Source organism: Perca flavescens, chromosome 11 (assembly GCF_004354835.1).
Source record: "Perca flavescens isolate YP-PL-M2 chromosome 11, PFLA_1.0, whole genome shotgun sequence".
NCBI classification, from domain to species: domain Eukaryota; kingdom Metazoa; phylum Chordata; class Actinopteri; order Perciformes; family Percidae; genus Perca; species Perca flavescens.
Genome location: NC_041341.1, coordinates 27451644 through 27464732, shown reverse-complemented (window position 1 = coordinate 27464732; position 13089 = coordinate 27451644). Strand labels below are relative to the sequence as shown.

Genomic DNA, 13089 nt, shown 5'->3' with positions numbered 1-13089 from the left:
AAGTGATGTTCTTTTTCCGAAATGACTAGCCATAAATACAGTTCAACAATTTTTGTAGTGTTTCTCAGTGGGTTGAAAATGTGCTGGCAACCAGCCTTGTAGAATGTAACATATTAGCATATTTATTACATTTTTGCCCCTCTAATGGATGGAACATTTACAGTAAGTAGTCAAAGGGATCGCTCGCCTCTCTGGGGTGGTACTCTGCAATGTGCTGTGCTTTTTAGTGTGTTATTCTACCTCACTGCAGTCACTTTACCAGAGATAATGAGGTTGCAATTTTCAATAGTGTTTTATTTCCGATACAAATGCATCTGATGGTTTAAAAGTAATGTCCAAGGGATTTGTCAAAGTATTAAACGCATCTAATTTTGAATTCTCTGTCAGATTCTTCTTTGCTGTTTGAGTTCCAGGTCTTGTTATCCTGGTAACACTGGTTTGGGAACTGCCAGGCCCCACTACAAACTACATAAATAGCAGTAGCAGACACTGGCAATCAATATTTCATGCATCTTACTTTGTTGTTCCATAGTCTGGCAAGATATTGTCACTCATATCATTACTATCCCTAATATGAGGAAACAATCTGGTGTCATCAAATCCTATTACAGCGGATTTTCTTCCTCAGGAGTGGTTAGAATTAAAGTTTCATTGTTTACTGGAGGATTTCGACACCCACACTCATGATGTTTCTTCCAATATTTAAGGGCATGTCAGAAGCCTGGCAGTGCACCAGTTCTCAAATCCCTCAGCGAATTGTGTTTTGAGGGATTAACAACATTTACTGTCACATTTGAGCCCTAGTTTGAGCTGCAGGATTACATTTCTTGAAAATTACATGTATACGTGCATGTATCTCAATTTCAAGGGGAAATTATACCTTCTAGACCATCCGGACAGCTCCTTGTCACATCAAAGCTGACACACTTAAGCTTCTCAGATAACTTTCTAAAGCCTTGTCAATAAATTGTGTCACTGCAATCAGCGCCCATCTTATACAAATAACATTTCCCTGCACACGCGTCTGGAAACTGTTAAATGTTTTAACGCCAGGGAATTTATGACCCAATTTCATATTTGTGGAATCAATCTTGCCACTGGCCACCCAGAGAATACAAACCACAGCCACAGACCGACAGAATGGGTTAAGCTCCTAATTTATGGGTGGGAAATCCACTCATTAAAGGTCCTCGAGCCAGCCATGGGTGCACCTTCTGTGCTGGGTTTGCATCTTAATTTGGTCCCACATTAATTACAGACCTTGACTGCGAGCAGAGTTTTTGGGGAAAACTGGCTATTCACAAAGGCCATGGTCATTCCTAAAGTGGAGCCATAATTAGGCCAGATGGGGTAATCTGACTGCTAGCCATGGTGTGGTGGGGCTTCTTGTTTGTATTGGCAGAGCAGTGCCACACTCACCATTTATACTGTACTCCACCATCTGTGTGGCTGAATGTGGAAGGTCTGAGCAACTTCTACTCATGTGGTCTGCTAGATAGATGTTTGACTTTTCGTTTGCGGGATGCTGTGGAGTGAAAAGTCCCGAATATGCAGAAATCCAGTGCGGTTTTTGTCAATGGTATAAATTAAACAGAACATTTGAAATTGAACTCAATTTTGAACGGTCCTCACTTTTGTGTAAGGGAATCATGTAATATTTAACTAAGGTGATACTGCTACTCTAGTGCATTTTTTTTTTCTAAGGTTGTATTCACTCCTAGGTCGTTTGAGCCAGTTGTTTCAAAACCAGGAGTATTTCACCACCAGCTCCGGTTTATTTGGGCATTATGTGCAATCACACTCTGATGCGGGGCAAAACAAGTGGGCAGAGATCACCTTGGCCGACCAATGAGAGAACAGCTTGCTCAAGCATTACATTAACAACTTTTGGACCACTTTTGAATGTTGCCATGTAAACACTAAAGAACCAAGAGGTGAATGCATCAATTGTATCAAATTAGTCACTGAATCTGAACAATGCAAACAAACTGCAGACGCCCTAAGATTCAGGCCTGTGGGGCGCCGTCCCCCATGTTGAGTGACACGTGAGAGCCGGTGTTGCTAGGAGACGTGCTGTCAACTTCTGTTGTGTGCTATTGACTAGAGCACATCATAGATTTGTACAGTCTATGAAAGTTGATACAAGATGTGTTTTTCCGCTTTTTAAGCCATCAATGGTTTACTGTTAGTGATTCCCTTTACAACATTCAACATATAGGACCCATTTTATGGTTTAGTTGGTATTCCAATTGGAAAGTGGAAGTCTACAAGGTACTGTAACTCTAACTACAGCAGCTTCCTGTCAGAGTGTGGAAGCCTAGCCTGCTAACATTAACCCTGATTACTAATAGACTGTTGCTTTAGGTCCAGTTATAACAAATCATATTTTTTGTTTGGCATTACCTTTTAAAATGTGGCCTATATCAGATTCCAGTGTGAACTGTTTGCGGTTTGGAACTGACCCGCATGCGCAAAAGAACAATAACAATGACATCAGACGCAGCACGCTGTTGCACTAAAGTTAGGGAGGTTATGGAGGAAGTAAGTATTTTTGCTTTTATTTCAAAATGTTTGTGTAATGGCAGCCATAACATTAATGAGCAGGTGCTAAGGAGGAGAAGAAAGAAGAGAAAGCGAACCAAATTGGCTATGTTGGCCTTTTGCGGGGTTATGGCTGCAAATTCACTGCAGAGGTCTGTGTGGATGCAGAGAAAAAGCCTGGAGTGGTGGGACTGCGTTGTGAATAGCTTCACAGAGACGCAGTTTATTCAAAACTTTCGGATGTCGAGGGCAACTTTTGATTATCTCTGTCAATTTTACTGTCTGTGTCTAGGGTTAACTCCCACCGGAGCATAATTGTGACCAATGTTGATGTAGATTGACATAAAAGTCACATCAAATCCACTTTGGTTGTTCACACTGCGGCTGCATTGAAAAAAATCAGACCTGGGTCTGATTCAAGACCACATATGAAAGTGGTATGAATCTGATTTGAAAAAAATCTGATTTGGGACACTTTTGCCTGAAGTCTGAACGTAGCCATAATGACATTGCAATTTCCAGGTCATGGGTAGAATTTAAGCAAATCATAATTTTTTCAAAAACTATAATACTACTACAAAACAATGACAAAGCAGCATAATCTCCTCCTGGCTTCACATGTCTCAACCAAACTTTTTTTTTTTTCTTTTTTTTTTTTTAAACCAGGCATAATGTGTATACAGATGAAATTATTTTTTTGCATAGCTAGAATCATTCTGTTAATGCGTCTGATTAGAGCAAATTGGACTGCAGTAGACTGAAAATTAGACTGGGCTTGCTGTTGTGAATGCATATGTCTCTGTGTTTCAGAGTAAGTAACATTTGACCGCAGACTTCAGTGATTCAAACCTTTTTACAAATCTCAATTTCTATATTGGGAAAGGATATTGGATGGTTAGGCTCATATTATTTACTGTATTATATCTGTTTGCTCAGAAACCCATGAATATTTCTGCATGTGCTCTGAATAGCAGTCACGTCTTTTAAGGTGCAGTCATTATACTTTTTGGAGAAGACAAAAGAACAAATTAAGTATGCTGTTTCTCACATCTTCTTTGTGGTTACAACTCATTATTTGCGTGTACTCTTTCCGTGTCAGTGCATCTTTCACAGCTGTATTATTCTTCCTTTGCAGGAGATGGCATATAAGAGATGCGTTTTCATTAATTCCAGTATTTAATGAGAAGTTAGAACGTGTATAGATCACAGTAAATGAAAAGCTTTTGATAAGTACCTAAATCATATTTCTTCTACATACAGTATGTTTGCAGACCATAGTATCAGGGCTACTACATGTATTTCACTATTGACTTTGGTAGCACTGCATAGTTCTAGATATGTGAAAAGCATCAAGCAGGCTCAGTGGCAGATATACAATCCCTGCAGCACGCAGTGTGTTTGCCAAAAGGGAAAGCTGATCATCTGGCGTCTTTGAGCAGATATAAGGATTAGCTTTGAATATCTTCAGCTCGCCATGTATTCATTTTGCATACTTCCTCACAATAGGGAAGCGTGCTAGTTGCTGTACTACGTGATGAAAAATAATGCAAAGATGATATGGGGTCCACACACAAGCTTTCAGAGTGAGTAAACAGAGATGGCTGGAAGCAGCATCAGTTTTTGATAAACAACGATGACATTTTTCTTTGTTAAAGTACCTACTACACATTTTTTAAGGGACTGTTCGTTTTTTTATTTAAGGGTCTACCGGAGGAGTTTTGGGATCTGTAGTCAAAATAGACTCCCTTCGCCAGCAATATATTTTTCTATGACCCTCCAAAATGATTGGGAAAAGAGGTATGACCTTCCCCAGCAATATATTGATGCCTTCTGTACTGGTTTGCGCTTGGCAAAGATGTACAGATAGCCACTGTTTTTTTTACAATCATAAAATACATGACTTAACCTCTGCTTTCTCATCTAACACATCACCAAGATGGTGGCCATTTCAGTAGATTTACTCAGTAAAAGTCAAAAATGAACTGCAGTTTTATTTGACAGTCAGTGTGTTCAATGAGTTTACAACACGTCAACGGTTCCTCAGAGCTCATTAAAATCTGTGTTTGGAAAATGAAATCTGGTCAGGATAAAAAATAATTTTCCTGTAAAATAACAGTAAAGAGCTGGCAGCAGGGACGCCAGCAGTTTACCGTTATTTTTACGGTATTCATACGTAAAATGACTTTACGGTAGTAGTCTGTAAAACAGAAAAACTGTATATTTCTGTAGTTCTATAATTTACAGTAAAGAGCTGGCAGCAAAGACGCCAGCAATATACTGTAATTTTACGATATCCATACTGTAAAATGACTTTACAGTAGTAGTCTGTAAACCATAAATACAGTATATTTCTGTATTCACACTGTAAAATTTTCTCTTTTCTCAGTTTCCAAAAATTGCTGTAGTGTCCTGTAATTTAAAACATCAGCACACTGTTTAGGGCATCTGTCAAGTTAAGCAGCCAACAATGCATTGCTACCTACAGTACTAAACTGTTTAACATGAAAACAGTATTTTAGTGTTGAAAATTGGCTGTAAATTTACAGCAATTGCTTATAGTGTATGTACTAATTCTCTTGTGTTTTAAAGTCTGGATATTTTCGGCCTATAAAATCGTTTTATTTCATCATATACTTACTGCTGTAATCTGGTAGTCTTGGCGTCATGATACCGGCACAGATCCAGTGCTGCAGACGCAGAGATCCCGCCATGGCAGCTGCCTTTAGGTAGGCTACTCTATAGGTCTGTGTTAGTTGTGTGAAACCGGTGTATACAAACGCGGGGTGCTGTCCACCCAACACGGATAATGGGTACATAGGGGCATGATACATGCTGGGAATTGAAGTGAGACCTGGATGCGGGAGATTTAGGACACCCGGTTTGTGCATTATTCCTTGAAGTTGTGCGGCCCTCTGAGACAGGGTGTCTGCGCGGCGGCAGGATAACGGGCTGCCTGCTGGGCTGTCACTGCTCAGACCAGGGGAGAGGTCTCGGCTCACACGGTTGGTCTCATCGGCAAGCACGGTGTCAATTCTGATGGCTTCAGTCAGGAGGACTGCAGAGTCTCAAAAAGACAAACATGTTTTGCTTGGCGGGTGCACACCTGTGCAGTGCTTCAGCGCGAAGACAGCGGAGCCTCCTTCAGTCACAAACTTATATATTCTCTTTATCTTTTCATAAAAGGCTCAGACTGGAAGGATCAGCACAAATTACGTTTGTTTCCTCACCCGACAGGGTCTGAGGTGAAACTCTTAGGTTTTTGTGCTTCAAGCTAGCGGTCCGTATTTTCGTCCTTAGCTCGTTGTGATCCGTTTTGTGAATCTGTGCGCATTCACAAGAGCGTAAATAGCTCGTTGTTCACAATTGGCCTACCTGTGGGGGTGGGGTCAGGTGTGGTGCATCATGGGGGTGGGGGATGGTGCGATTTTTGTTGGGTCAGACACATCTGCTAGCGATGGGGGGCCGAGACTGAGAGCTACATGGAAAAATGTGCACCAAACAAGCCACTTTGAAATGTTGTTGTTTTCATGAATACACCCCCCCAGTAGGCTATATTCAAATTGTAGCTATAGCAGTGAGAAGGGGCAGAGAAAGTCTGTTTATACTAGGCCATTCAAATGCTAATGTTTCAGAAAGATAGCAGCCAATAACAATATAACTATCCAAGCAGACAAATTCTACCAGCGTGTGGCCCTTTGTACAGTAGGTGTGTGTAATTTTGATTACTTTCAACCTGTACCTTTTCCCCAGCCATTGCTGTCATGATGGCTGACTCTATTCAGTGTTTTGTCATTTTTGTTGTGGAGCTTATAGTCCACATAAATATCTCCAGCAGAATCTCAGTCCATATTACCCACAAAAACATAAAAAAACATGCTTGTTCTCTGAATTAGTTTGACATGAATCTTTGCTTTCCCAGCTAGCGGCTTATATATACTGAAAATGTGGGTTTGAAGGCTTTGTCATATGTGGCTACCTATGTGACATTTAGCTGACACATAATGACCTATAGTGTGTTGTTTTCCTGTTGCAAAAGGATGCAATTTAACCACTTTTCAGCTGTGACTGTAGATTGGCCTTAATAACATGATTGGTGGGCTACTGTCATTGTAAGCTGCAGCTACGGAGTAGCTTAAGAGTGAATTAGGGTATAAACTTTGAACACATTTAATCACCACCATAACTAGAACTAGAACATTATCACCAAGGTTACAAGTAAATGTAATCATGCTTCTATTTCAGACCCTGTTTGACTCTAAAGAATGATCAAGCATAGGCTAAATAGCAGTGTGCATTCTGATATGGAAGAAATCCATTTGAATATGAAAACGCTTTTTTCTAATTTAGTTTACCGCTGTTTGGTAATTACCAGTTAAACATGAGTAATTTAGAGCTGAGCAAAGCAAGATAGATACAATGGCTTTATGTTATGTCATAATCAGCACCACATTATGTCAGCGCTGGCCACATTAGGTATTAATGTTGTTACAGTGCTAACCATCTGACTGCTGCATTCATTTTCAGAGGGTAACATTTTAATGGTCTCTTGTTAAATTGAGCTGAAAATGCATTCTGAAATTGTGGATGCAAGGGACAGTGTCTTCACATTTATGTTTTTGTGCATGTTACTGCACATCTGATGGATTATTTTTTTTTGTCAGATATTAATGTAAATGTACATTTTTTCTTTTTCACATCTCTTCAAATTAAAGTAGGCCTACAGAAATGTGTGCCATAGGTGTGCAGACAAACATAATGAGAGCTGCAAGTCAGTACAGACGTAGGCACTCAGTTAACTTAGGGTATCACCAGAATACCCTATCAGCTTTAAACTTTTCACAGAGTTGGATCAGATGAATCGTCTTTGCATTATGACTCAACAGATGTGATCCACTTAGATGTTTATGTCCTCCCATCCACACACTGGTTTTCTTTTTCTTTACTTTAATAAAAACATAATCTGGCAGCGTTTTATGCAAAACCTATTAGCCAATGCAAATGAGTTGTATATGAACATGGGGTTATATGCGCAATGGTTACATGAGTGCAGTAAGCTCCCCAAGCTTTTACATGTAAGAAGAATTTCTTGCAGGCTCATGCTGTAGATACATTTTGGAATTATGAAGACCTTGCTTACCTTTCTGACTTGTTTGGTGGTTTGAAAAATCTCTCTCTCTCTCTAGTAAAGATGTTAGCTTTTCTCCAAAAGTAAAAGGGGACATATCCCTTCATTTTAGTGCTTGTAATTTAAATATACATTTGAATATCTGGAGTGCCTACCAACCCAAAAACTGTGAAGCAAGACAACCCAGGCAGCTTTTTGTGGACTGTCTATATCACAAAACGTGGAATTCAACGAGCCACCCATGCCGTAGTTACACTGGTCCTGTCAATGCGACTTTTGTGATCAGATGCGCCAGATCGTAACTCAGCCCCATACCGTGCGAGATGCTATATATTCATATATACTGTATGTGTGTTTGTTTCAGTTTTCTAAGATCCATATATTTAGAGATGAAGATGTATCAGTATGTTGATAGCCATTTGGCTCTAATAGTTGGAATCATGATTGTGTGTCATGCTTTGTCTAGTGCAGAGTCTTTGTTTCTCCACAACCTGGGGTGTTAAAACTTCACTTGGCAACTTGGGATAAATGCTTGCACATTTATAGTGCAGCAAAACCTCTACGTGTGCCTGACAGTAACACTTTTCTGGTGGGTAGAAAAAAAGGAGTAAAGATTTACCACCACATGATTAATGCCAACAACATATCCTTTAAACACAGAAAAGCAATACCATGCCTCTCAGCTCTTTGCTACCACAGAATCATTTCACCTCTCTGAGCCAGTAAGAAGTATTAATAAATATCCAAACGGGCTCTCTGTGATCGTTGAAGACCAAAGGCTACTGGGCATTTACCATTTTAATACTTCAGTGTTTGCTTTGCTCTCTTATCGCCCCGGAAAATAGTTTGCCCCAAAATGAAAATTCACTCATTTTCCACTCAACCCCCTGCCAGTCAAAACTCCTCTGAGGGCTATATGAAATCTAACCATTTGAGATTTCATTAAATACAATTTAGTTTCAGTGAAGAATTGTAGTGTGTGTAAATGTTCCATTCCTCTGGCCTGTTAGTCAACATTACTCACCACATTTTCATTGCTAATTTTTTACAACAAGCACTAATATATTGCTCTCCAAACAATACGACAGCACCATTCATCTCAATGTGTCAGTGAGCTAGCAGGAAAGTTAGACACTGTGAAAACTAGACTTCTGATGAATCAGTAAGTATTAAGTGTCTGATCCACTGACATCCCATAATTCCAACTCTTAAAAATCTAAATCAAAGACCCCATTTTCATTCAGAAAGTAATGATAACTGAAGCTTTGATTGTCACTGAGTTCCCACTACGCTGTTAAATGTGAATACACCCTGTCAAGAAATGATTTGGTTCGCTGCTGCAGCATTTCACAATGTCTTGAAATGGTTAGAACAGGAAAGACCAAGGACAATCAATGGAAGCTTTTAATCTTTTGTGCTGTACATTGACAGTAAATGATGATCAGGCGTGGCATATCAATCTTTCTGCAATTGAAGCTTTGTCTTGAGGGTTGTACTTTCACTTTCCCTGCTTGTATATATTTTGCTGAACTTTCATCATGTCATAATTAGCTGCTCTTTGTTTCTTTCTGTATAAAGGTTAGTGCTATACAGAGCATCATCAACAATTACAGCATTCAGAAAGTACATGGGAAATGACAATGTTGGCACTTCCTGAGGACTGTTATCAATCAATCATTGTGTCAAATTATTGAATTTAGAATGCAAGGCTCTGTAATACGTTTAATTGTACACATCAGAAGTGCTGAGACACACCATAAATATAAATACATTCACAGTTTATCATTAAAACTTCACAGTACAAAACCTTTTTTTTACTTTCCATCTGTCTGTGTCCTGTGACATTTACTAATTAACACAGCAACATTTATTTCAGTTGTTTGTCAGTTTTATCCTGTAGTGATCCTGTAGCTTTTTCTCTGCAAAACAAACCCCAATTTCATTTCCATTGGGTGATTCATAGAAACTCTTGTCTAAGAACAGTTTAAAACTTGTGACAGCAATTGTGACTGAAAGGGCCACAACAAGAGGAAAATAAAAAAAAGTAATTTCCCAAATCCAAAAAGTAATTTCCCATTCCAGGTACCCTTTCATACCCTTATTCTCCAATTCTCATTTTCTTTCTCGCTCTCTTTCTCTCTTTCCCTTTTTTCCCTGCAGAGCTACTGTCAGCCTGCCATGAGCTCCGGTGCCGCTACGGCTGCGTCATGACGAGAAACGGCACCTTCTGTTTCTGCGCTGATGGCTTTGAGGTCGGCGAGGACGGGACGAGCTGCAGAGGTAGGATTCAGCTGAGCTGGTGGAGGCCTCCTGCCATGGAGCCTTCCACACTTTTCCATCCCCTTCCCCACACCTATTCCTCCTTTTACCCTAGGCCCGACTTCCTTCAGATGAATAAGCACAAGGTGCTACACTCATACACACATACTGTATGTACAGAAAACAATTTCTCTGTGTCTCTTTCACTCCCTCTTTATGCTCTACATACAGTATATGCCACAGGCCTGGTTTCTATCAGCCATTGAGGAAGACAGGATTTTACTGACAAAGGTGCCTCAAGAGTTGCAGTCTTCCTTGGACTCTGCACATACCTTGTACCAACGACATGGCACAGCATTGCATAATTATGCTGGAGGAAGGGCTTTAACAAAGTAGCCCTGCTTCCTGAATTTGATCCTGTTTGGTGAAGACATGAGAGAGTGCGGTTTACAGGGTACTGCAGCTCCAAAAGGGGCTCATTGGTTATAAAAGTAATTATGCCTGAGGTGCTAGAGTGAGGCCACATTAAGTATACTTTATGTATTTGGGTCATGTTTGAGCACACCTAATTTGTTACAAATGACTCTTTTCCCTTTTCTTCAAGATCATGATGAATGTGCCATGTATGGCGCATGCAGCCAAACCTGCACCAACACCTACGGGTCATACAGATGCAGCTGCACAGAAGGATACATCCTGCAGCCTGACAGGATATCTTGCAAAGCCAAACAAGGTGAGCAGCACACATGCATTGGGAAACAACATAATCTGCATAGTATGTATGTTTCATTTCTAATAATAAACAGGGCGGTTTTGTTCAACCAGAGTGAAATTCTAGCTTATTGTTGCCTTGGTGCTCACTGGCTTTTGTAGGGCAAGATTAATGTGGTTTAGTAGTGACCACATCCATCACCCACATGGGAATGGGTAGACGTGGTCCGGCCAGGATAATGATAAAAATTAATGAGCATGAGATTTTAAGTGCGAGCAGTCTGGAGTATTTTGTGTGGAAACAATGCCAGGCGTCACCCTGATTTATGTTAATGCCTGATGCTGGTAACAAATCTGTCCAGATGAGTAAAACAGCCTACTTAGAAATAAAACAACCAAAAGAGCTATTGTGTTTTGGTGGTCTGCTGTGTGCAAGTAAACAAGCTTAACCTTGTGCGGTATATTTTTGTGTCGTGCATTGAACCGTAAAGTGAAGCAGATTTTTTTAAGGGTGTTGTCACTATGGCATATATGGGTTGAAAATAGCTAGAGGCCCAAAACACCTAGCTGGGGAGAACACCACTGTTGCAGCTTTTAATCAATGTGACTGGTGTCCTACCAGGAATAAACTGAATATGATTACCCATAAACTTAACTGAACCCAATGCTCACATGCATTAATATTAATTTAGCAGAGAGCGATAGTGGTACAGGGATAACTATGGGGTTACCGTTAGTTGTAAAAGCTCATGAATATAAATTTCAGATAAGGCTCTGAGGCTAGAAGATGAGGAGCGGCAGGGAATGAAAAACATATTAATGTGTGTCGAGTGTAAGATTGAAGTTAAAACTCTGCAGCACAAATGTTCTTTTGGGGGTTTTAATCTTGATTCGATCTCTTCTCATTTGGCTAAGATTAAAGTGAAAGGTATAATATATTTTTTTCTCTTTGTATTCCTACTATAAATCTGACTCTACAACATCTTGATGGTGTTCATGTCTGCTTGTTAAGTACCAAACTATAGATTATGGAAGTGTGGGGTTATTGCATGTTGCAAAAATGCCTTTATTGGATTTACAATAATCTCAGGAATTGCATTTCTAGATTACAGACCCATCACTGCTCATTGTATCATTATAAAATATTTATTGTTAAAAAAAAATTTTTTTACAACAATCAAAGCTACCAGTTTATAATAATTAAAGACTTACAATGTGCTAGTCTGTCTTTTGATACTTTCCAACTTCCCTACGCTATCCCCATTAGTTCCTACTAAAAGCTTAAATCATCTAAGATTCGTCTTTAATATGTTGTAAATATGTTACTTTTTAAAGCCATTGTGTACGTAGGATTGATTCAAAATAAGATAAAAAGTTCCAGGTTTTAAATAGTTTTGGACAACACAGGATACCCCTATCTTTACATATATCAGTTTGGAATATCGCTAGTTACCTGTCTATGTAAATAGGAATTTGGTATTCTATATTCTACAAATCTCTCCGTTTTAAACCATATTTGCATGAAAAACAATTACTGTACATATTAAACATTGCACACATGCACTGCTAACATCACTTTGCCCACTATGGCTAATAACCTGGTAGCTAACCAGCAGCAACACATTAAATAACATACCTGCAAATGTTACCTTGGTACTTTAGATGCTGGTGTGGTTCTTACTCTTCAATACCACTGCTTACAAGACACTCATGGCTTGTATGCTACAGTGCGAGTTTATTTTGTACCTGGTTCCTCTGCCGGGGCTCAGCCTGCCAGCTGCTGTCAAACACAGACACATGTCTAAAACAATATGTCTGACATAAGTTGTGAAAAAGGATAACTTAATTTCATGTCAGTGAGACTTTTAGCATGTGAGCCAAAAATGCACTACACAAAGACACCCTTATAATATTTTTTTTTACTTAGAACTGTATTTTATGATGGTCTATATTAAAAAAAGCTCTGCCATTATTGATACATACTGTAAGCTAACATTTTCCATGGTTGATTAGGAGTTGGGGCAGAGCTCTATCAGGGAGCCTGGCCAAAACCACATCTACCGCCTAGTGTGTGAGAAAAATGTGTGGCTGCGAAAAGTTGATTCAGAGGGATAAGGCCAAGCAGTTACGTGAGCAGATATTCTGATTTATTGCCTATATTAGGAGAATAGCCCTTGACTTGAACTTGTGTGGAAGATCAGGATAAATAAGGGCCCCTTTTAGGGGGTGAACCTGATGTCAAAGAATGTTCACGCTCAGTTAAGCCCATAAAGCAGCTTATCTCAGTTTTAGCACCTAGGACTGCCCTGCCTTGAATTGACTTATGTTTCTCAATTTTTTTGGTTTCTGTTTAAATCAATCATCTCTGAAAATCTATTTTATTTTTCTGTGAGTCAATTCATGCTTTCTACCTCTGACAGTGATAAGTATTTGTTTTCACTAAGGCATGCTTG

General features: G+C 39.5%; 1 protein-coding gene across 1 annotated transcript in view; it reads left to right on the top strand.

Moving 5' to 3' along the window:
- The first annotated feature begins 5205 nt into the window (after positions 1-5205).
- lrp1bb (low density lipoprotein receptor-related protein 1Bb) overlaps positions 5206-13089 on the top strand; it is a 157185-nt gene continuing 149301 nt past the window's right edge. The window contains exons 1-4 of the mRNA XM_028590475.1: positions 5206-5267; positions 5482-5543; positions 9827-9946; positions 10530-10658. Coding sequence (XP_028446276.1) covers positions 5206-5267; positions 5482-5543; positions 9827-9946; positions 10530-10658 — 373 coding nt within the window. The remainder of the gene's footprint in view (positions 5268-5481; positions 5544-9826; positions 9947-10529; positions 10659-13089) is intronic.